We start from the raw sequence: 26,482 nt of genomic DNA on the forward strand, positions 1-26,482 counted from the left end.
TTTATGCGTTTGATTTAAAAAAAACAAAAAACAATGCAATGCCACAGTGTACTGTTGTGTATTGTTTTTGTCACCCCATCTGGTTCTTTCTGTCGTAGCGCAAAACACTTCATTTGCAGAGTCGTAAAAGTTAAGGCCTTGTTTTTATGACCAGACAGAATAAATAAATAAACATAAAATACATGTGATATGTTGTTTTATATACTTGCTCCATCGGGTTTTAGTTTAATCTGTTTGCTGGTTCAGCTAGTCTCCAAACATTTCTGGATTGGGTAGTGAAGTGGTAGTAATGTGTGTCATTAATGCGTCTTAGCTTTCATTGCAGACGGGTCTTGATGCAGGAAATGTTTATTTGGGTTAGCGTGTGGTCATCAGGCACAGCTGTTCTGTGGTCTGGCCAGAATCCTGTTTGGTATGTTTATGGAAGCTAAGCACCTCTTTCTAAGGAAGTCCCTTATTGCAATTTCTGCAGAACTTTCTTGCTTCCTTGTAGCGCAGCAGTTCACATCTTCTTTCCCCACTTAGCTCACTTTGAAGGCCCCTATTGGTCGATTGGAATTTGCACCATGTCCCCTGTGTTCATGTTTGTCAACAGCCACAGTGCATCTGATTAAAGCCGTCTCTCTAACTAACAAATGCCTCTCTTTGGAGAATAATGGCTTCACCCTTTTTTCTCTCCCCTCTCCTCCCTTTGTGCCTCCTCTTTTGATCACGGAACAGCAACATCCCTGAAAAGCAAACACGGCCTTAAACACACGCAACCAAGAGCCAAGAGTGTATACACACACACACACACACACACACGCACATACACGTGCGAGAATGCACACGCCCGCTGGCACCCGAAAAACACACACACACACACACACACACACACACACACACACACACACACAAACAGCATCCCGCTGAGCTCTTGTTCTGTGCCAGTCTCTGCTCTCGGAGATGTTAAATGAGGGCATTGATACATAAATTTGCATTTGTTTCATCCACAACCGTCCTCCTAACTAAAAAATCTATAACTGCATGCCCTCAATTTGCCAGGCAGCTTCAGATGCTTCTATTCTGGGCTTGTTTTGTGCGAGGCTAGCGTGACTGTTCAATCGATTTGGTTGTGTGCACACTCTCTTCATCCATAAGTGGGCTAGAGGACAGAGATCTTTCCCCGCACCACACTGTACAATGTGTAATCTAGGTAAACGCCACCCAAATTGTTCTCTCGTTGGCGGATGGGCTCTTTATTTGTACTTACAGCACATGCAGCTCTGAGTCGAGTGTTGGAGAATTCACTGATGTGAAAAGCTGTCGGTTTGTGGAGCTCGATGCCGAGCAGGATCTTGACCAGCTCTGATTGACACCGACACTACATTAAAGATCTTAGAGCTTCTTCTTACTGGGTCTGCTGCGGATGAGAACTATGCTCCCTCAACGATGTTTCAGGCAGCAATTCCTCTTTCCTCATTCTCTTCCTGAGCACACCGAACTGGTCTTACAATTCTTTTCCTTTCATGAAACTCAGGACTCCTTACAAACCTTGCTCCTGTGTGCTCCTGTGTGCTCCCTTGTGCGTTTACCTTTTGCCTACCTGGAAAAAACACCCAGAATGTGACTTCTGCCCGTCAGCTGAATGATCTGAATGCTCTCTTTCCGGTTCATGTTTGACCTTTCCCCCTTTTGACCTGTGAGTATCCCACTTTTATCATTTGGAGTCTTGACCTCCCTGTGACCTTTGTGAACCCAACTGACAACCCCCCCCATCCCCCCACCCCTTCCCCCCCGGTGGCTGTTGGTTGGTGGTCCTGAATGAAGCACATTTCTTACAGAGGGTGGGGAACCTTGGAGCGTCTCGGACACTTCGGCTCCAGGCAGGGGGGGCGCCCAGGGCAGAGAGCCCGCTCTGGGCCGAGGGAGCCCCTCCTCCACGGAACTTCAGGATCCCAGTAGAAACAGGAGAGCTCATCCCAATTGGGCCATACTGGGTAACGAAATAGAGCTGTGTTTGTGTGTGTGTGTGTGTGTGTGTGTGTGTGTGTGTGTGTGTGTGTGTGTGTGTGTTTGACCGTGCATGATTGTTTTCTCAAGATAACGCCGGACACAGAATACATATTCCATGTCAGATTGTATCTGCAGCTGAATTTGTACTTTGCCAGTCATCTGCAGTTGGTTTTCTTTGGTATGAACAAGGAAAAAGAGTACAAAACAATTGCACAAATGGTCACACTGTGCATTTACTGTACAAATAGCTGGTTGGGGATTTATTTGCCATCTCAAGAGGTTACAAATTTTGAAAACAAAACATTGATTATAGTCAGCTTCTTCAGAAAGGCACCACAATAGTAATTATGAACACAATATATGTTTTTGGGGTTTACAACACATGTAGAAACAGCTGAATTTGAGCATGAGTGCACACTGCGGTTTGCTCTTGGCTCATTTTGTTTATGCAGGACTTTCCAAATATCCTCTGCCCGTTTATACCCAGAAAATAAAGCAGATAAAGCAGACCATATCTGAACCAGACCAACACTAAATTCTCCAGGTGGTCTTTTAGTTTAAAGCCACACATGAAGGTGCGATTGCTCGAGTCAAACCCATCTGCTCCATATGAGACGCGTAATGTCAGCTTTCCTTTGATCTGTTGAACTCTTCACGCTGGTTTTAGCCTCCTCGGTATCAGATTTAGCCAGTTATAGATTTCGGTTCCCTTCGGACCATCTGAGAGCGGTGTCAGACCGTTGGCCTGGCCGTCCGTCTGTCTGTCTGCCTAGTCAGCTGTGGCAGGGCGGGTTGACATGTCCTTCACAAAGAGTTTCTACAGCAGATGTGCTTTCTGCTGAAAAACCCTGGAGAAGAGCGGGAGGACTGGGGAGGCAGCAAGAGGCAGCGAGATGTTCGTGGGGGGGTTGGAAGAAGCAGAGGATATGTCATATTTTGATATTCCCACTGTGCCATTTTGGCTTATGAATTTCCATTTTAGAGGGCAGTCAGTGTCTGTGACTGCTACATTAGTTTTATGGCCAAAAACAGCTTATTGCAGGCTGTGATGGTGCAGGGGAAATATTTCACATCACGGCCTGCTGAAAAGTTGTCTTTGTGAATGAATTCGGTCATTTCTTTGCAATTCACTGCATTATTTCAATTTCTCGGTGTACATATGGGTCGAGAGAGTGTGTGCGCACACACACGGACACAGGGATGAGGCATAGTCATAGATTATTTTGCTGGAATGCAAAGACATGAGCATTTTTCACCGTCAAATGCATGTACACACACCCACACACCCACACACCCACACGGACATACACCATCTTTTTGCATGCAAAACAGACCAAAGGGGCAAACACAGAAATGCACACTCACTGGGTAACACACACATGTTCTGCTGGGAGTCTTGCTGAAGGGGGGGATTACATCAATAAGGTTGTGAGGTTGAATCATGCTGAGTTGTGTGTTCTGACTAAAAGCTGAGGGGCAACACACACCAACTCCCTGCCTTTTCCCCTCTCCATTTCACTAGGGGCATTTCCATCCACCTTATTTGATGCAGATTTTTCAATTTGTGCATTATACACTTCAGTGGAAATGAGAAAAGAGTGAATTGTACAGAGGTACAGACATAGTGATGAGGGGATGTATGATAAAGGCTAGTACAATAATGTGGTACCTGATTCTGCTTCACCTACTGGATGCTGAGCACCTCATGTCTAGCTGGTATTTACTGTAACATTCTCCCACTGTGCAGGAAGACCAAACTAAATACAGAATTAAAAAAAAGCAGCAGCATCAGAAGCCTGCAGCTCTGGGACGCTATCACAAAACTGCAACATCAAGTAAAAAAAAAAAAAGGTAAATTAAATACCATGATGGACCAGAGTGTAATGATAAAAAATGTTGAGTATATTCACATTGATGGAAACACGCACTGATTGCCATATTATAGGAAAAATATGTATTCTTTCAGCACAACATGTCTGTCCTTTCCTCCCCTCTGTATATCTGTTTTGGTTGGCAACTTTACAAAAACATCCTCCGAGCCAGGACCAGAATCAAATTCAACTTTATTAGCCAAGTATGCCGACACATGGTTTTTATCAAGTTGAGAAGAGCTGCTGGCGTTTCGGATAATGTTAATGTATGGTCCTTCACTGCGTAGTAGTGGCTTGTGTTGGACTGTGAAGCTCGATCTCTACTCTTCAGACACTTTGAGTTTGATAAAGTGTCTCAGAGAGACATTTATGCAAGGGTTGATATGTCGCTCTGCCACTCTACGCCTGTCACGGCAAAAATGTTCCTGCTACGGTCTGCATTGTGTGTGTGTGTGTGTGTGTGTGTGTGTGTGTGTGTGTGTGTGTGTGTGTGTCCTCAGGGATGCTGGCGTTCAGATTAATTAAAAACTTCAATCCCTCTGTTCTCAGACAGGAATATGGATGCTGCCGAGGGCTTAACTGTAAATACTGTTTCTCCAAAATTGTCGTTTAATAAGATTCATCGTCCCAGGTAATAATTGTTGTATATTGCATCCCACTGAGGATTCCAAGAAGAGTAAGTGCATGGACTTCATGTTCTGCATTTTAAACACTTTTACGAGTATCACTTGTTTCAAGTTGGCAGTGAAACTGAAACTAAATGGGTATCTGTCTCAGATCAGATTTCACCTCATTCTTTTTATTGTAATTATAGTTTTTTAACCTTCTCCTTTCACCTTAAGAAAGAAAACAAAAACGACTATGATCTCCCTGCCAAACTGTAAACTCATCTCCCATAAAAAAAATAGCACATTATTAAAGTCTTAACCTTTAGGTGGAGGCCTGAGTGGTAAAAAGCATCTAGAAAAAGACAAATAAAGCATGTGAGGAGCTCATTTTGCAATAGGAAAAACAGCTGGGCATGTTACACAAAGGGGGATCAACAGCTCCTCCATAAAACTTTACAGATTACGATAGAAAAAGGAGTCGGACTCTCTTTAATATCACAATGAAACCTGTGTCATTGGCTTGGATCAAAGAATCATCTCAGTGAAGATCCTCTGACAAACAATCCAGAAGGCCTTTTTTTTAAAAAGTAGCAGAAAAGATGGTGAAACCTTTAGAATGAATAATAACGGTGGTACACTGTATGAAGAAATCCTTTTTCTTTCCCTTTCAAACGTCTTGCATTCCCAGAGTCTGTCATGTGGAGAGCAGCTACATGTCAGATTAAAAACAGGCCTATTGGAGAACAGCTTCACCCTGGGCTTCTGTTATTTTGTTTTTCAGGCAAGTCGAAAAACGCTTCCTTAAGCCAATAAGTTGAACTTCTCAGTGAAAGGATGTGAAATGGTTTCTTTTGTGAGAAAACACATCGCAGGGTAAAGGATGAGTTTTACAATTCCTAAGCAACCGACAGTTTGAGAAAACAGCCAGAATGAAAGAGAAAAAAGGTAGAATGAATACGTAGACACCTATTTTCACAGCAGTCGAAGAGAATCAGTGAACTTTATTTTAGGGTACATGAATAAATAATCGTCCATTTTTGCTACATTTCAGAGATAAATGTACTTTTTCCTCATTCATCTGACAACTTTTGATGTATTTTGTTGTTATCTGACAGATACTACTTATATACACAATTCAAAGGTTTTATTTTTTTCAAAAGATGGATAAGATTAAGACCATTAACTCAAAATGGTGTTGAATGAAAACACACAGACCAGTGTAAGCACACCTTTGCCTATGATTACCGTGGCAGTGATCAGACTTTTGTTATTCCCCATGATTCTTTCCACCAACCTGTAACACACTGTCATCATCTTGTAGCCTCGGCAGCTCAGCAGATTTGGTCACCGGCCCCGCTGTCTTTTGGACGAAGAGTTATTAAATGAGGATGACTAAAAAATCTCCTCCCGAAACGATGAGTCGTGACTGTCTGAAAGAGAGAGCTTATTTTAAGTCAGCATTCTTAGTCAGAGGAGCTTACGCTGGGCCACGCCCCGAGCGTTTCTCCTCTCATTCCATTCCTATAAACTTTGCACAATTCTCACAGCCTTAATATGAAATACAGATGATTAATTAGGAACGGGGCCTGAAGGTAAATATATTATTTAGCTCTGTAATACTGTTAAATGTTTTAAATTTGCATTTTTAAAAAGAACGCTATTGCAACTCATATGGCAAATATAGAAATAAGCAGAAAATACTTGTGGGGAAAGATAGCAAAGATGCGCTGATAAAACAATCGTGCTTTCGTGGAGATATATATATATATATATATATATATATATATAAAACATCTCGGTTTGTTGAACAGTTGCCGTAAAGGTCATTGAGCATCACTCAAACGGTGACAGCCACACCGAGATATTCCATCTTCCTGGTGTGAAGCATCCAGCGACGGTCACTAGTCACGGGTCATAAAGCACAGAACCATTTGGCTGTATTGATATGGTTAGTGCATAATTCATGAGGCCGACATGTGTTTCCACTGAGGAGGTTCTGCAAGTGCACATCAACCTCCCTGACTGCTGGTTGAAATCCATATTATGATATGTATTTTTCTGTCATGTAATGGTGATAATTAACGTCGTACAAGCAACATATCAACATTATCAGTATCACTATTACCATGTTATGAAGTTTCTTTTGTCAGAGGGTCTTCACTGCGTTATATCCACATTCTATCTATGACACGCTATCATAAGCCAATTTATCTGCTTCATAAGTGGAAACACTAAAACATAACTCATTTTACTTGTTTTAATTAATTCAAACGAAATTTGTTGTTTGGGGATTTTTTTTAGAATATAACACATAATGACCATAAAATCACAGTATGATTCCACTGAAAATCATTAAAAAGACATTTTATTTAGAACATGTTGCACAAAATTATAATTCACAAATTTGCCCCAAAAGGGCTTTAAAATCCACACAACAAATATTTCTACTTCTCCTGCATTTGTAAGCGAGCATCCGCCACATTTCGAGTAAAGCAAAGAAAGCCGAGCTGAAGACGAACCAGACTAATGAACTGTTGGGAGAATTCAAAAAGGTTAAGGAAAAACCAACAAACTCAGAAGCTCCTTCTGGGCAAATTTACAAAACAGGGCATGGCCAGTAACTTGACATTATAATTTATATTTACTCAAGACTCTTCAGCTCCTCGGCTCGCTCACATCTTCCTACTTGTTCAAGCAGAGCGGTACAAGTTGCCGAGCGTGGCAGGAAACCGCGGGCAGTTGACTAACCAGGAGGGAGCGAGATACCCGTATAGTACCCCCCCCCCCCCCACGGGTTACTGGCACCGGGCCACAAACACCTCGCGAAATATCACACAGGCTGTTCGCCCGTTTGCATCGGCGCTCAAATTTCCGCTGACGCACACGTGTGCTTTATACGCAAGCGTGCTAAGAGGAAGGATAATGACAGAGGGAGCATTCCAGGAGAGCCTGAAATAACACACGGAAAGAGCATTATGAGAATTGGAGCTGGCATGACGATGCCACCTGAAGGGGATGGAGAGCGATGTGTGCGTTTGTGCGTATATGTGTGTTGGTGCTGCTATTATTCATAGATTGAGACAGACATGGTGTGACTGGTTTTAAGGTCAAAGAAGACGGTAAACAGTGAAGCTTGCTGACCCGGGGGGTCGAATCACTCGGACAACTCGCCAAGCCCCAAAAAATGTTTTTTTTCAGAAGTCAGAATCGTGTTATTTTTTGAAATAAAAAAAAAGGCGAGTATCATCCCGCTGATTTGTTTGCGATACGGAAAAGAGCCAAACAGAGACGGGAGATGGGAATAAAAAGAGGCAGAGACAGATGCCTGCTGTCGCTGCCATGTCTCTCTTTGTGTCCGCGTCCATCATGTGGGGCGCTCTGCTGCGGTACTTCATCCATTATTCACAGCTTCGCATTGACTGAGAGCGGGGGACTTATCACCATCCAGCCAGAGGGAGGGAGAGGTGAAAGGGACGTAATGTGCAATTGGACTAGGGAGAGGGCTGCATGGCCCAAAAGTCGCCAATGTGTGTTTGTGTGTGTGTGTGTGTGTGTGTGTGTGTGTGTGTGTGTGTGTGTGTGTGTGTGTGTGGTGTTTACGTGCGTGAGCGTGAAGTCGGCCGTGTGCTGCGAGCTGCAGAGAGCCAGGCGTCCTGGTGTGTGATTCAGAATACTCTGCTGTTGTGCCAGCGGAGCATATCCTTTTAAATCACCGATGTTGACACACACACACACACACACACACACACACACACACACACACACACACACACACACACACACACATACTCGCACTCCAACCAAAGTGCTGCCTCTGCTCCATTCTGTGGCCTAAAAAATGAGCAGGGGCGCTCCCTTCCCACTGTTCCCAGTATGCATCGATGGTGGAAAAGCCAGCGGTAGCTCAGACCCTGGCACGCAGTTTGAGGCAGCACCGCCGAGCTGTTTTGACTCGGTGCATTGCACTCCTGAGGACAAGCTGGAGGACTTGGCAAAGAAGAGAGAACGTATTTTGGCAAAAAGCGACGACATTTTGGCGTATTGGAGCTGTTTTGAAGTGTTCGCATTTCAAAAGATATAAGACGTCAAATGAACCGTAACAGAGGTGGAACAATAGAGAACATGACTCATTTATTTCAACATTACTTTCATCCAAACCTCCCATGTTAACCGATTATTAATGGAAATGCACCTTCACGTAACTATGCACATAAGAGGTCTGTGCCTTTTAGTAAAATTCTGCTTCAGAGACGGTTCCACACTAACTGGTTTAAATAAGACAATGTGTTTCTCATTTAGACTTGGACCATACATCAAGCGGCATTCTTTCTTTATATATGAGAGTTAAATAATATTACTCTGTGCACTGTTTTGAAACGTAAATCGATCATAGAAAACAAATATTTCATCTCAGATGTCCCAATCTTAGACTATAATATAAATAGTATATGCTAATTGTAATAGCACACTGCTTTAGAAGTTCCCTGCTTTTGCAGCGGTCTCACCATACTTCACAATTTGTTGCAGCTATTAAATATACTTTATGTCCTTGAGGGCAGGTTCAAGTAAAGTCGTAAGTCTTCACAGGGGAATTAAATCATATCTTTCAAGTGCTGACCATTGAAATGATACAGCATTTAAACTCCGTCCTTTAGAAGATTTGTCGAGGATGTTTTTTTTACAAAGCTCAGCAAATGATGTCAGTGCACAGGCCTAATAATACAACGTATCCTCATACAGTTTCTCCTTATTTTTTGTGCGTTTTCCTACGAAAGCCGGCAACATGTGTAGATTACTGCTCCTTACATACCAACAGTCTTTTCAAAATAAACCTCCGTCTTAACAGGAAACAACTCGGTTAGGTTGAGGCAACAAAACTACTTAGTTGGGTTTAGGAAAAGAGTGTTGGTGGGTTAATATAACAAAAAAAGAGCAGTAGCAGTAGTGGAATGCACATTTCATCACTAGCGGCTGGCCATCATCTCAGTGGAAACACCAGTGAAGTGTTTTGGTACAGCTTTGCGTCATCGGCCCTGAAAACAACAGAAGGTCCGAGGACTTAAGAGCTGTTACGAGCAAAGTTATGACCATGAAATCACCAATAAAGTGTTTTTTACTTATCGTCAAACACATGACGACAGCAGGACTCTTGTGCCAGAATGCTGAGGGGCAGATTAAGCTTTGAGAGATGAGGAGAAAAAGGAGGAGAATGATAATGATGTAAATATTGGACATGTGGTCCCACAGTGTGTTCGTTCAGCTGCAGGACACTTGAAATGATCCTGCGTAGTTATTGTGTTTAGAGTAATATTCTGGTTTGGTTTGAAACTCAAATATTGGAATATTGACATGGGAATGTCATAACAGACATATGTTTTATTTGGCTTTATGTAGATTGTGTGGTCCTGTTACCCAAATCATGTCCAGGTTTTTATGATTTCAGATTTGAGCCTGTTGCGACTGAAACCAGGAGTTGATTTAGTCACAGACCAAGTTTGTAATTCGTGGCATTGTTGAGGCTTCGACAGTGAAACTTCAACAGAAGCACATCACATCAACAAATGACAACCTGGAGGACACTTCTACTTTATTGGTCAGAGTTAATTGTGGGAAAGAACTTACCTTTATCTTTCTGTGTTTTAGATCTCGTATGACATTATTTCCCCATTTTCTTAATGAGTGAAATAATACATTTTCCTTTAATGTGTCAGTTTTTGAGGTAAAGTTTTTAGAAACGGGGAACTCTGCTGACGCTCAGAAAGCCAAACAACATCTCCTTTGTGCTTTTTTAAATTCACGCCCAATGTGAAGGACTTCCTGTAGTTTGAATCATTATTAATATATATACATTTATGTATATATATATATTAATAACAGCAATATACTACCAAGAAAGGTAATTTAGCACTCCTCTGTTTCTACCTGGTTTTGCATGACAGACTGGCTGCTTAGTTGAAAGAGAAAAAGAAAAAGAAGTTGGCACGTTTACTTATTCAGATGACGTGAGAATACTGATTTGTGTGTGCATGTTTCTGTGTGTGTGTGTGTGTGTGTGTGTGTGTGTGTGTGTGTGTGTGTGTGTGTGTGTGTGTGTGTGTAGATGCCAGAGACTTAGGCTTGCGATTGTGATAATGTGTGTGTGGAAGCTGTGTGTATATGTGTGTGTGTGTGTGTGTGCACACTTGACTTTGCATCTCTGCCAGCGACTCGTCTTGGAATTGCCCTACAGTGTATTCCACGTGAAATACAAGTTATGGGGTTTTAGAGAGTTAAAGTCAGAGTTGGATTTGCCGCTGTGCAGCTTTGTGTGTGGGGGTACGAGAGAGAGAGCGAGAGAGCGAGAGAGAGAGAGAGCGAGACAGAGTGTGTATGTGTGTTACAGCAAGAAAGAGACAGACAGACAGAGCCAGCCAGCGAGCGTAGGCTGTGTGCTTAAACTTGGGGAGATTTACATGCAAAGCGCTGGTGCTCCTGCATCTTAACTTGGGGAAGTGAAGGTTGAAATGTACTCAGTGCAAATGCGCTTACGACTGGCGAGGAAACCAATTTCCTCTACAAGTGGGAACTCAAAGTAATGTATTCCTACACTCAACCACACTCCATCTTAAGATGTTTGACTTGTTTTCCCGACCAGAGATTTACGCCCCGGAATAACCAGGCCCCCGATATGATAACTGATAACTTCATTCATCCACAGCTGTTTGGCTCGTGCACTTTCAGACAGATTTAGCGTCCTGCGTGCACACTTACCAATGGAGATAAGTGAAACAGTGATGGCTCTGCTGATGAAACTGTGTGTTTTTTTTGTTTTTTTTCTAAAAATTTCCATTGAGTTAAACCACTTAAGTTGCATCAGTGCTCTTCAGCATGTGAAGTACGCTTGTCCTCTGGGTTGTGGTGCAGTTATGGAGATAAGAGGAGTGGGACGCGCTCCCACAGTGAGTAAATTAACGTGAACGTATATATTAGCGCACCAGTTCATTTGTGCGACAAGTGCAGATTTGATCCCGGCGGAGTCTGAGGTCGCTTTTGCAATTAGGCTTCAGTTTCACACGGGAACTGAACTCTTTAATATTGTAATTTTTTAGGCCCCTTTAAATGTTTCAGATTAAGGTGAAATGTGCGTGGAAGCCGTGACTTTAAGGAGTAGAACAAGTGGATTTGAAAGTTAAAAGAGTGAAGTGATGTATACTATATATGTTGTCTGTGCTCCTCAGCCAGCTCCGACATTATTGTATTAAGTAGTTTAATAACTTCATTTTAGACTAATTGAAGGGGCCTGCTGCCTAATGTTGCAGATTATGGGAATATAAGAGGTTTTAAATTCACATCAATTAGGGAGTCTGTGTTGATATTTAGGAGTATGTGTGTATGGATTATAGTATGATAGAGATATTGTTAAATGCATTTTCTTTCTCATCAAAGTCATTTCTGTTTTTCTTCATTTTGTTTTCTGTAAATATATTGAAAGTTTGCCCTCTGAGCCTTTGAAAGTTTTGCAAAATCTGCACATGAAGGGCCACTAGCTGTGTTTATGAAGTCAGTTTGAAGTGGATGCAAAGGTCAAACACGCAAATGAGCAGCAGAGAAGATTTGCATCACCATCTAGTTTATCAACATGCTAATTTGCCTGTTTATCAATGGCTTTGTTAATTACACACCCTAAAACTTGTTTCTCATTTTGTCTTTGACTCCCCGTCCCCCTTAAATCATCTGCCCTCTCCCACTTTCCTCCCCATCACCTCTGCTGCCTCTCCCTTTCTTATCCCCTCTCCACTGTTTCTGCCCCCCCTCTCCTCCTCTGTGCTTGGTGTCGTGTTGTAGTTGGGATTATGTGCTCAGGCTGCCAGTTATGCTAGGCTTGCTCGCGCCGCGCTCCCTGGCCTACGGTGTATTTACACGAAGAATTGAATAAGTTGGAGGCAGGTCTGAAACTATTTCTCATTACCATTAGGCTCCGGGAGGGTAATGAATACGGGGATTTGGTTGTCAAATAGGTGTTAGCGGGGGCCTATGTTGATTCATGGTGTGCAAACTGAGTTAAAAGGAACTACATTTTCTTATGAATCATATATGTGAAACACCGTGCCATGCATGTTGAAATTCCAGCCAAGGTTAATGTATATATATATATATTTTTTTCAATTTGACTTTGCAGGGAACTGTTTTTAATTAAATTATCGGCAGTTCAGTTTAAGTTTTCCATTTATTCCAGATTACTAAATGTTATTTTTTATGCAATTTTTTACCCAAAGCCTGAGAATCCAGTTGATAAAGCTGAACACAGGCGTGACTTTATTCTACTGAGGGAAATAGACCCTGAAACTCTCCCCAGTGTGTCTTTAAGGCCTTGGTATGGAAAAGCCTTTTCGTTTCTAAACCATAAATCAGGATGTGGAGAGCAGATGTGACGCGGCCCGGCCCGGCCCGGCCCGGCCCGGCCTGGCCTGGCTGTGACTGCAGCTAATCGTATTGTCTACACAGCAGATCATATAGCAGCTCAAGTAGCACCCAGACATAGGTTGAAGTTAATTGCAAGAAGCCAGCGTGAAATCTCAGAAGAACAATTCATTTGTGGCTGGCCCTGGCTCAGTCTGAAGCAGAGCATCATGGGACTGTGCCCTTCTCCTCCTCCTGGTTTTGTGAAGACATGTATCGTCTTCCATCAGACAGCTGCTGATTTTGACAGTTTTTTTTTTTTTTTTTTTTCTTGCTAGTGAGGGATGTCATTGTTGGATTCAACAGCATGGAGTGATCATAATTCAACTAGCACATTCACCACAGACATGTGACCCCGTTTAAGATGGATGAAAAGTGATATCCACAAAATAAGCAACAGCTGCAAGTTATAGGGATTGAATTTAACGTTGTCCTTGGTGTTGAGATAGAATTTTGGCGCCAAAACAAAAAGACTGCAGCAGCCCAAATTGCTAAGACTACCACCAGCTTTTTAGTATGTTGCTTGAAAACTAACACATTTGTAACCTAAATCGTTTTTTATGCTTTTAAAATGTGCCTTGGTAGGTTTTTGTAATGTTTTTTTTTCATTTCTTTCTTTTTAGCTTATTTATACGAAATGTCTTGATGATTTTTTGACCAATATTTTACAAAAGTTCGTCTTTGCTAAAGAAAAAACACAACAACAAATGTGCTGCATTGAGCGCCTTGTCACACTGCTGGTGTATGTTGTATGTTGTAGCATAGTGTAAATACACGGCGCTTCCATTGCAAAAATGGGAAAAAATTGTAAAAAGAAAAACATGAACATAGTGGTTGTCATGGTTACTTCCCATCAATAGTGCAGTATTGCACTACTGCGGTAATTGCAACAAACTTATTAGTCACTGCTTCCTGCCGCCATCACAAAGGAGCATTATCAGGGGAAAACATTGTGTGTGTCCTCTGGACTACCATATGATAATGTGCCACTGAGCCTGCATGAGCACATTATTGTAGACGCAACACAGAGGAGGCAGGTTTGTGGGTAAATAGAGGAGGACTTGGCAGACAACACAGAGAGAGAGAGAGAGAGAGAGAGAGAGAGAGAGAGAGAGAGAGACCACCAGTAGAAGAAAGTGAATTAAAGAACAATCCCATGAAGCAAAGCGATGTCCGCTGTGACCTCCCGCCCACACCCCGCTGGTCCAATTATCGACCGTTTTGATTTGTCTTGGAGAGAGGGAAGCCAATTAGAGAGGCTCTCTGAAGGGAGGCTTGGACACCATAAGTGAGTCTTCATGCACCTATCTTATGCACTTTTCTTTAAAATGGCAAAAAAAAACAAAAAACTAAAATGGCAAGAACACAATTATTAACGATTTTACAATGTTTTCAATCAAGTGTATTGATGAAGAGAAAACGCAACAGGGAGTGATGGAAAACACGTTTTTCCAGTCGATAATGACTTAATGAGAAATTGTCTTGACTTGCAGATTAGCACAAGCCAAGTTAACTAGCTTCTTCTTCTTCTTCTTCTTCTTCTTCTTCTTCTTCTTCTTCTTCTTCTTCTTCTTCTTCTTCTTCTTCTTCATTCTCCTTCTGTTGAAAACGGTTCCACGTGTTCATTTCACAGTTAAGGAAAAACAATTGTCAGTGGTCACAGTGCACCATATGGTTTTGTATATGTGGGCAGGAGGGGAAAGAAATTAATTCATGAAACTAACTCAAGCAACATATTGCATAGGAAGTGGCCACATAATGCTGTGTCATTCTGCATATTGTTTTGACCTCTTCAAAATATTTTTCCTAGGAGCACTGTATGTTGATGGAAACGAGCATTCATTTCCAGATTGCTTTTGTCAACTTAAGATAAGATGGTATTATTAATGCAACATTTGGATCGAAAAATGACATGACATGATTTTTGACCGGTTTTTGGTTTTCTCCTCTCTCTTTTGCAATCTACTTGACTGACAAACAAACATTTTGCTTTAAGAATATTTATAACAAATCTTTCTTTAAATTGAAAACAAAGTGTATTTGTTTCCCAGGTTTATAATGTTTTGTAGACTTACTGCTAAATGGACCTTAAATTGATAATACAGCCTTTCATGACCTTGAATGACCTCTCTATGGACTCTTTTGTCTGTTGATTGTCTTGTGAGCTCTTCTATACACTCATATGCCAGCCAAATGATTACTGGCTTTTATCCTAAAGAAGATGAGATGTTCCCAAATGTTGATCCAAAGAAATGAACTGACAAAGATTGACTCATAGTTATACATGTATACTTTTCCTCTTTGTTCTGTTAAGCGTAGATTTTTCTGACTATGTCTCTCTGAGAAACAATGAAAGCTCCTGTTGCTTTTCAGCTGAATTGCGATGCGAGCAGAGATATTGAAAGTGAGAGGAGTCTGTCTTTGGAATGAAGTTCAGAGCAGCAGATTGAGGCCGGGAGTGTGTTATTGCTTTGTTGCTTGCCTCTTGCCAGAGTAATCAGTTTAGGCACTGACACTTGATGTAATCAGCTGCCTGATAGATGGACGGACGCGGAGCGCATTTACGTCCGTGTCGGGGAAAGCGCTGTGAATCAAGGAAATGTGTGCAATCTAGAAGGTAAATTCAAACACATAAAACAAACAAACATGGATTCCCAGACACATAAATGTGCGCACAGACACTCGCATGCACAAGCATGCGCCCACACCACCACTCACAATGTCAATTTAAGTTGGAATTGCTGTGGATCTCCCCACGGGCGCTGTGGCGGGAATCATTTGTGTGCATTATATCTGCTGCTCACAGGTAGAGAGACGGTCTAATGCTGTGTTTGTTTAGCACTATTTGTCCTCTCCTGTCAGGGAAACAAAATACACACACACACAAAATACTCCACAGCCATTTCCGTGTGGTTGACTCTCTCCCCCTTTAAGGAACACATCTGGGATGCGGTTGCCTTGGTGACACCGCTAAGCTCCAGATCTCATTAGCATATGCGTGTGCGAGGTGGAGCAGAATGATGTTGCCCTCTGAAACAAGTTGAAACAAAGTGTCCTGGGCAGCGGGAAGGATTTTTTTTTTACCGGGGACGAAGGAAATTCGCGCTCACAGATCTGCTGAGCCCTCAGGGAGCCGATTATAAACTGTGGCGATATAAAGGTACACTGCTGGAAGTTACATCATTTCATCCGGTGCAATTATTTGCTTGAGTCACGGTGAATCAGAGAGAATTAAGAGTATAAGGGCTTTTCTAAGATCCAACAATTTCTTTTTAAGGCTAAGTGAAGATAAGAGCTGGCGATATCATGCCAGCTTTCCATTATTATCGCTGGTATAGAGGCACATGGTATTTTGCATATGGACTAGGTATAGCAGCTTACTGACTCAGGGCCCCGTACATCCTTCTTCACTCACTCATACTGTTTTTCTTTCACCAGGTTCCAGTTAATTCTTGATCTTTTAAAAAAAAAAAGCAGTTGACAACTCAGGTTCCACTTACCTGGATGATGCTGAGCTTTAACAAATGGGGAAAGAAGTCACATCTTTGTTTCAGCATCTCTTTGACTATATTTCATCATGGTTAGGACCTGCTTATCTTTTATACACTATAGTCACTTAAATGATGTTGAAACAATAAGCATAAGTAGCCGAGGCAGATATCTTCCTCTTGAAAGTACAAAAGGTTATCACAGTGGAGGACAAGTCACCCACTGATGCAGGTAGGACCTTCTTCACATTGAAATGTTGCCATTTAGATGCTGTATAAACACAGCGTTATGTAATTTAGGTGTCTAAAGACCTTTCACTTATTGCAAAGTTTTGATTTAGATGCTCAAAAACATATTTTGATATGTAAATCCACGTTATCGCGATCTAGTATTCCGATTCCTGCTGGACTTACCTCCTGGACTGCTCTCTTGAATGATTCAGTTTGCCAATACCCTTTGGATAACTGATAGGTATGGACATTGATTGATCACCAATCATTAAGTTCAGCGAGACAGTACCTCTGTATGAAAATGCTCTTCCTATATCCTCCACCCTTAGTCATTAATCATTCATTGATAAAGTGGTGAAATCCTGCCGGGATTAGCATTTGTCCTTCTCTCTGTAGAGCAGATCTTTATCCCTCCTGAACATCCCGATGACTGATGTCATGGACATCACCATGTCAGCACTTCTGGTTGTTGCCTTGATGAAAAAATGAACTGCAACTTTATATAGTTGATATTCTGTCCGCTGCCTTTTGTGTTGTCATTTTCCTCTTTCTTGGAAAAGGTGGATTTTTTGAGTTTGCACAGAAAAGACAGCTTTTTTTTTTTTTCATGAATTGCTATCGATGTTATATATATTTACACACCAGCGGCGTGAAGAATAAACTACATAAAAAATGCAAAATACTCACCACGACTATCATGTATGCAGCTTTTATTGTGAAAGGTACGAACGGATGGAGTGGATCAGGTCTGCGCTGCTTTTGTCAAGGTTTAAAGGCGTATTAAAGTTTGCCGTCTTGGTTTTCGGACTACCATAGAGGTCAATGCCCTTAGTCATGGTGCAACAAGCTCAGAAAAATCAACCTATTACTGGAATTCTTTTTTTTTGGGGGGGTTGTAGCCTAATATTCGGGTTCTATGTGAAAGTAGTCATGAGAAAAAAACATTTAACTGCCTTTAAGCCTCTGGTGTGTAAAATCCTTAAGCCATCATCTTATCTATCTGGGTGCCTCTCATAGCTCACACAAATTATAGTCTCACAAATCCTAATTTTCTTTGAAATGGAATCACAGTGCATTTCCCTATGAGCCCACACAAAGCAAAAGTTTTTTTTATAATACTCAATTTAATTTGCAATCTGGATATATTTGGCAACTGAAATTCATTTCCACATAAATCAGTCTTTATCTGTTGCAACATTTTTTTTTTCTAAGACTTTTTGCGGTTGACTTTTGCAAATATCACTTACAGGCTAGTTTTCCTGGTCCAAGAAACTCTTTTTCATGTGGTTGGGCCAATCAGTTAACCATTTGAATGCTGAACTGTGAAATAGATTGATTGGGTTTCTGCTGCCCGTAGTCATCTATCCTCAGATGTCCTCCAGCACGGAGCCCAACACAAGGCTGGTCCAGACAGCTGACTCCCTATCTCCTGCTCTTATCTCAACTGTCATCTATTCAAGAAATACTTCTGTCCCTCCCCTCTGAATTACATTCCCATCTCCCCTATCTGCCCCCCCCCTCAACTTGCTGCACTCGGCTCTTATCTTTAAGTAGAAATAAATCCCCTCTACCTTTCCCCTCAGCTCATATTTCTTCTCCTGGCTCTTGTCTGTCATACAAGATCATTCAAGGGTAAGAGCAGTATCTTTGTCACTTTTCGTGTCAGGGCTCTTTGGATCTGAGAAGAAGTTACCCCGTCTCTTGACTCTTCTCTAAACTAATTACACATTTTACGATATTTACATAAACCCTTCTATTAAAATAGGAAGTATGCGAGAAAAACCTTCTCCAACCGCAATTATAAAAATACTCACTGCCTCATCTGTTGTTGCAGTGACCTGGTGTGTTTGGGATTATTCAATCAAAGGCGCTTTCAGGATAAGCAGCAATTATTGCTACCCCGGCACTACTCTCCATGGATACAGGTCTCATAATTGGGCTGCCAAAAATGTCCAGCCTGATCTCGAGTGCACAGCTGATAGGTATGTGGTTTGTTTATAGGACGTAACAGAAGTGCATGTTATTCGCCCGCTTGCTGTGAGGACACAGTGTTGTGACACAGTGTTCTCCCATCGTTAAGGTTGTTTTTTTGGATTATTTCTCGTTCGGTTTTACCTAACGTCACCTGTCATTTTCAATCGATAGACGTGACATTGTGTGACTCCCCCGTCACGCATTGCATTCTGTGCAGCGACCCAGAACACAGCTCTCTAGTTGTGACTTGCTTCACCCCAGTTCAGGGTGCTGCATCCTTTAAAGTCCGTATATTCAAGACAGAATATGACATAACCCGAGAAAAGCACCCCTTCTTTCATACTTCATTGAATACCTCACAACAACTGGAGCACTGAAAAAGCCACTGCGGTGTTCATGCTTCTAAATCCAGATTTGTTTTCTACTTAACATGTTGATTAGAAGCACCCACGTACATCAGTAGTCCTGGTCTCAGTTTGAGGCTTATGGGCTTTGAGATTCGGCCTGGCCCACCTGTGAGGCCTTCAGGTCCTGCTGCAGGCACATCTGTCTTCTGACACATCAACAGCCTTCTAATCGTCTATACATTTCCACCATATTTGCTTCCACATCTTTGCTCTGCTGTGTTTCTTTCTGCGGTGACCAGTCAGTTGATATCAAACATGCAAATCAGAAAGTTGAGAGAGTTGCAGACTGAATCCACATTACATCAAGTCGCTTAGAGGGATGCCAAGTGATATAGGTTTAGTGGCTGTAGTTTAACTCTTAAACTTATATTTTGTATTACACAAGAAGTTGAAACGTACAATGCAGTCTGTCTTGTATTTTCTCTCTTCTCTCTTCTTCTTGTGTTTTGTTTTCCGTCCTTCTTTTGCCTCCTCTGCTCTTAACATCTTCATCCATCTCCTCGCCTGTCCGTCTCTCCTCTCTACCTTTTTCTCTCAAAACTTCACTCAGCCCGTACCCCTCCCTTTTTCACCCTCAGGCTCTGATTCAGCCCTATCTGAGCATTGATTTTCCAAAGAGCTATCAAAGTTGTCAAGGCCAGGCAGAAAGTGCTCTTGCCAGGTACAAGTTATGAACGTTATTTGCGCGGACGCTTCTGGATTGAGGGCGCCGAGAATAAGACGGATAACGCACCGCAAACACCATCCGTATGCCTTTTTGGCTTTCATCTCTTTCTTCGCTTGCAGAATCGGCTTCATAGCTGCAGCTTCATTGTCATTATCAATTGATTGATTATTAAATGTGTGGGGGGAAAAAAGGCTAGAAAGAGCTCTGTTACAAGTCAGAGGCCAGAGTTATGGACTCATTGACTGACTCATCGTTTCAGGACTAGTCTCCTGGTGTAAGGTTGTAAGGATGTCTCTCTGGTCTTGTGAGGTTTGTTTGCGTGTGAACTTTTTACTCTGGAAGCAAGAGGCCTGGGGGCTGATGGATGCGAGCGACCGGCTTTGGGCTGCAGCTGACGTCTATATGCATTCTTTGAGAGCATGACTAAGCAGAATTGAACTTGGTCTCCCTCAAGATGAAGAGCTTCGGTCACGGGAATGGTGGCAGTTATTTGTGATTTGTGTGATGTGATGTTTGTGTGCGTGTGTGTGTGTGTGTGTGAAGGTTTGCTGATGGAGGCCGTAGCTAAGCTGTGCAGTACTTCATCCCCCCCCCGTATTCATCTGAAGTTGTTTACATCTAGCTAGGTCAGGCCTTTGCTGCTCAGCACCACCAGAGACTATCTCCCTCAACAACAGGCCAGATAAACTGCTGCAGAGAAGACCTGAACATACACACACACACACACACACACACACACACACACACACACACACACACACACACACACACACACACACACACACACTTACATACTGTTTACTGATTTCAGCTGTAAATCTAAATGTTTGCTGAGCTTTCTCTGTAAAGTGAATGTCTACTGGTTTTGAACCATTTGTCTAGAAGAAAACCATCAAAATAACAATGTCATCATGGCCTGAAATTATGAGTGGCATTATTTACTATAGACTTATCGATTAATTGATAGTAGGTGGAAAATACTTGGTCGATAAACTGCCAATGAAAATATATGATAGTTGATTATATATCAACTATCAATATATCAGATTGCTAACTCATCGGTATTAGATTTGTTAAATGAGATAAAGAAATAAACAAATTATTATTTGAATAGCTGGATCAAGCAAATGATTGGCAGTTTTGCTTTAAAGTGACTTTGATTAATAAATACTCATTGTTCAATAGATTTTTTGGGGTGATACAAATTTTAACACTAAATTAAATGCGTGATATGTTTTCTCAAATGCAATAATACGTTTTCAAACACCCACTATGAATTGTTCTCACTCAGTTCTGACTCAAACGCTTTAACAAATACACACAAGTAGCACTCTGTGGATAAAAATATAGCAAGTTATCCAGCCGTATATTCAAAGAAGAAAAAGCTGGAATAATAGATTTAGTGGGTTTAGCTGTCGGCAGCTCTCCGTGTTCCTAACGGGAAACAGTCGGTATACTTGTATCGCTCCGGTGGGAAATATACGAGGCAACATTCAAAAGACAAATCCTCATGAAAAGTTCAGTTTGCTGAACACCAGTCAATGTTAACTCTGTTTAAGAGAAGCAACTAAAGCTCTAAGGCCAGGGTGAAAAGCCTGCTGAAGACAATATCATTTTAATTTCTTGCAGAGTTGTTGTAGTTCATTGGTGGTAAGAATCAAAATCGGAAAGCTCCTTTGCGAAAAAACATCAAGAGCTCACACAGATGGAAAATTCAGCTGAAAGTAACGGAGAGGAGAAAGGAGAACCTTTTGAAGTAGCTGTGTGGTCTTGGTTCTTGCTTGAGTGAAGACTACTGTTGTGAAAATACTAAATAGTGGAGTAGAATAGGTTGTGAATTGCGTTAATATCTGTGTCTTTTGTATTAGGATTTATTTCAAAGTGCATGCAGGCTCCAAATTTAAAGAGCAGCACTACTTGAAGCTCAAGTAGTTTACCAAAAACTTACACACACCTTTAATGGCATAAAGGAGCCGTTCGCTTTCCTTCTCTTCCACTTAACTTGACTATTCAGTATAAGCTGTAACTTTAGCCTGTTTCTGTGTTTTTTTCTAAGTGCTAATTTTAATAATATTTATAGCCTAAAGCCCAGGGGATGCAGACAAGGCCCCTGGCAATGGAAACAGCAAATGTACATTTTCATATGTTATTAGGCATTGATTTTCCTCCGGATTAAGAGGGCGTCGTAATGCTAAGCAGTAGAAATTGGAAATGTGTCCCGATATGCTGTTATCTGGCTGGCTGGAGAACGCCGGAGAGGTGGCACACATTCCAAGAAAGTCAGAGAAGAAAATATATATCTGGAGAAGGAAAGAAAGAGGCGGATGCTTCCTTTAAGAAAAAACACATCTAATCAGCATACGAGCAGCCTCTCCAATTAGCTCTCCTTATTATTCCAATCTGTCAGATGGAAGGGAGCACAGCAGAGAGAAATCAAACATCCCCAGGCCAAGCACATTTAACACATCCTCTCAGGATGGCAGGCAGGCGGGCGAGCGGGCGGACTGGGAAATTAAACAGGAAGATTTCCAGAGAGAAACACGCTGGCTGTGTTGTACACCTGCAGCTATCATGCAGCGTGATGGAAATTTGACGGAAAACAGTTTGGTGTGTGCTTGTTTTATCTTCCCTCGCTAAATGCTGAAAAATATCCACACGCTTGGAGAACGGCCAAGAACATAATGGAGTCCGAGAGGCCGTTTTTTTTCTTCTTCTTCTTCTTCACAACAGTCCACTTGGAGTGCACTTGGGTGGGATGACTTGCATTCCTCTGCAGGAAACTATCAAAAATGATAAGGATTGCACTTTACTTACAGCCGGTGCTGAGGTCCACTTTTTTTACACACTGCTTGGAGTGTTCCTTTACCTCACAGAAACACTTTAAGCCATTTCAGCCATTATGAGGCTCAATGAAGGTTCAGTCAGGTTCTCCTGTAGCTTTGTAGAGATTACCATTTTACAAAAAAATTCAGCTCTCTCAGAGAAAATGAAAAATGGCTTGCAGGGGCGGTTTCAGCACTAGTGGAGGATAATTGTATCTTAGATGCAGGATAAGGAATTGTTTCAATGGCTACCACTGTAATTATACAGCTCTCGCAAAATCTCAGGATTTTGTGCTTTTGAAAGCCCTTAAAACATTTTATGTAAATTAAAGGTAATGTTTGGGTATGACAAAATGATTACAGACATTTATGACTTTCAGAATTGACTGAGTATTGTATCACGTGGACCAAAAAGGGGTATTTGCGATATTTTGAACTTGTTCAAGCAGTGAAAGTAGGAATAATGTACCCCCAGCTATATATATATATATATATTACAGTTTGTTATTTTCGACAATGTTAGCAGAGGTGGTCTTTAACGTTTTTGTGAGAAATCTTTAAGAACAAGTCCTCTCTAAAGTTTCTGATGTGTTTCTGAAGTATGCCACTTTTCTTTTTCTTGAATAATTTACAGGACAAGAACTCTTGCTGGTATTTAATTGTTATTTGGCAGAGCAATCATTTAATTGAGAATGCAACTGGTATGTGGGTATTTCACAGGAGGTTTTGTATTTACGTGGGATTATTCCTCCGTAGTAAAGGTGCATTGAGTGTTTTCTAACTACACAATAATACACTGTGAGAAAAGAAAGTCTCCGTACTGACAGATGGATTTACGGTACAATGGCGTTGTGATATTGCTCATTAGCTCAAGGTTACAGCAACTTATCTATATAATGTGCAATCTTCTGCTCTACTGATGCTATACATAATAATGTGTTTCAATGATGTGATAACACATGAACTGCATCATGTCATTTGTTGCACAGAGTGAAAGACACGCTAATGTTAATGTTTTTTGGGGGCATCTACTACTTTGTGTGTATGTGCAAATGTGGCACGTTTGTTAGCAGGCGCAGCTGTTTGACCCAGATGTGTTTTTTAAGGTCAAACCATGTCCACCAAAGTAGACAGTCAGTCAATAAGTTGTGAAACCGGTCAGTTTTAGCCCGCAGGCTGAAAATCACATTATTGTTAGAATGTTTGCTGGCATGCAGAACAAAGAAAACAAGTGTGCCTGTTTTGTTGTAAGAAACTATAAATCAGTAAATCCAACACTTTTCCATTTTTTTTTTTTACTATTTATTATCACAAAGTTTTCTCTCCTTGTCTGTCTTCAGCGCGGCCTCTCAGTCTTTTAACCAGAGATTTATTTCACATTTGTCTCGAATAAATATTGTTTCCAAGTGTCGGCACAGCAATATCAACCTTATTGAATAATAAATTACCCTCTCTGTGAAATGCCTTCAGGTTAATACATTCGATGAATAAATAACAGGAAAACTCAACACTGAGTTTGGGAACAGGATATGCAGCTTTTTAATGATTATTTTAGGCCAAATGAATGAATTCTTTTGTGTGCTCAAATTGCAGTTGAGTGCACTGGTTGCTTCAGATTTTAATTAATGCACTAGGGTGCATTAATATGGATGTCGGTTGAGCCATATTGTGCTGGCAGCAGTTAAAAGAGAATTAGTTCTCTGCTCCGACATTGTCTCTTTTAATTGAATAAATAAAGTCTTTTCTTGCTCAAATGGACTTTTTTTTTTTTTTTAAGAGTGACTTTTAAGCCAATCCTAATAATTAAAGGTAAGTTTGATGGATATAATAGAGCTGTGTCTCCAGTGATTTCAATTTCTTAGTCACAATTAATCTGCTTTATCCTTTATTGTCTCCATAAGGAAACTAAACAAATTCTTATTCTTGTACATTTATTTTTCTGTATTTTATGCTTTTTTTTTTTTTGCTTCATATGTCTACTCCACACGTTCTTTTCTTTGGGTTCCTGTGTCTCTTACCTGTTCTGTAATCATAAGTCAGTCTCTTCATGTACCAAAGTCCACCAGAGAACATCTCCATTGATCCACTCAGCCATCATGTTCACATGGTTGTTCAAACGCATCAAAATCCCAGCGGGGGGTCTTGAAACTGTCAACCACTACGTCAATTTCAGCCGCTTCCATCACCGGTCCCTTTGACAGCGCCATCTGTCTCTGAGGCACGGTACTGTATAGAGAGAGAGAGAAGGGAGAGTAAATACAGCTCTGCCATTTGGATAGTTTGAAATCATATTTCATAGTTCCAAACCATGTCAGTAAAATGTTCAATTAAGGAAACAAGAGCAGCCCTCAGTTTACAAATGTTCAGGGGAAACATTGTTTAAGTGCTGCCGAAGTGCCGCCATAATTCGGGTGTTTTAGCGACGATCAGGAGCAGCACAGCTTCCCACATTTCAGTTAGACCATCACTTCTGATTAAAAGTTCTCTCTCATACGTGGGGGCCTCAACAGATCTGTAGTTTTCTTCTTTCGGTTCAGATTAATCAAAAAATGCTTTTCTCTCTATCTGCACATAGATGGTCAAGGACGTCTGTTTCCTTTTATTTTGAGTTCAGCGTCATGAACATGAACTTGTTTGACACGCGCAATGCTTCGTTGAGATTTGGAAGTTGTTGAAACATCTGCAGACCTCTACGACCTGTGGTTACCCATAACCACCTGCTCTATGTAGATCAGCAGAGAGGTTTGCCTTCATCTTTGCAGTAGTATATTTCAAGCTTAAGACTGGTTTGCATTTTTACAAACACGTTGCAAAAGGATGTGTATGTATATATGTGCCCATTTCTGCGTAGGCTCAGTGATTTCCTCTTGGTTCTGAAAGGAGTAATTCCCTTTTTAAAAGCCTGTCAAGCTTCAGGCTAAAGGTTCCAACTGCGAAATGAGGCTTTTGCGAGCAAGGCACAATCTTCCTGTAACTGTTGCTCATGCAACAAGTCTTCCATCCGGTTCATACCCTTTTCGCCTCCATGCGAAAATAACCTTTTGAGTGCTCCAAAAATTACTCGTATGAACGTTTTGGATGAGTTCAGGCAACAAAGAGCGCTCGGTTAGGTTTAGAGAATAATTGCCTTCATGGTTATAGGAAACTATCATTGACTGTAATTAGAAGGTGGAACAGATGCTTTGTTTACCCAAATGTCCACCTCGACTTCCTACACCAAGAACTGTGCCGGCTAAGATCATAGTGCATCTGCCTTTGATGTTTTAAGAGGGCAGTCATTACTGTTCATGCATGACCTCAAAAGGCCATTATTCAGGAATGTATTGGCCATGCATAGGTAGTTTTAAGCATTTAGGCCAAGGTCTTTACCAGGTGAGGACAGTCTTATGCCCAGATTGTTGTTGTTTCGGACCTCATTGCACCTACATGCTGCCTCTAGCTTAGCAGGAATAAAACCTGATTGAGTTCAATCAGGGATTGTTGGGCTCACCCTGTCCTGCTCTAGCAAAGGCCTCGTGTTTTGGTAGGATCCTGTCTGAGCCTTCCACTAAAGAAAATAAATCCAGCTCCCCCGAGGAAGCAGACAGACAGCCCATTTCCTTTTTGCCCACAGGTCTGCCAGACCATATAGCTCAACGACATGGCTAAAAGGATAAAGAAATAGATTGGCCAACAACTAGAACACCTGATGAATGGCCGCTCAAGCGAAACATAGTGGGGACCACACTCTCTCCTGCTGGCTCTCTAGTCCCCTCCATGTTGTTTATCTTCTCCATCATCTTTACAACCTGGGAACATCAACACTTTTTCACTGGGGTGGAATCTGACATCTGGACTGTGTCCACAAGATGGAGGGGACAGGTCTACAACGCTGACAGAGAGAGTAGGTTGTTCTACTGATAATTTGGATTACAAGTGAAAGTAAACATCTAGTGGGGGCAGCGGTATCTGCAGTTGAATCTTAAGGTGTAGAAATGGCA

General features: G+C 41.5%; 1 protein-coding gene across 1 annotated transcript in view; it reads left to right on the forward strand.

Moving 5' to 3' along the window:
* gfra1a (gdnf family receptor alpha 1a) overlaps positions 1-26,482 on the forward strand; it is an 88,001-nt gene that overhangs the window by 13,585 nt on the left and 47,934 nt on the right. Inside the window, exon 4 of the mRNA XM_054600524.1 lies at positions 1,824-1,979. Coding sequence (XP_054456499.1) covers positions 1,824-1,979 — 156 coding nt within the window. The remainder of the gene's footprint in view (positions 1-1,823; positions 1,980-26,482) is intronic.

Source organism: Anoplopoma fimbria, chromosome 6 (assembly GCF_027596085.1).
Source record: "Anoplopoma fimbria isolate UVic2021 breed Golden Eagle Sablefish chromosome 6, Afim_UVic_2022, whole genome shotgun sequence".
Taxonomy (NCBI): Eukaryota; Metazoa; Chordata; class Actinopteri; order Perciformes; family Anoplopomatidae; genus Anoplopoma; species Anoplopoma fimbria.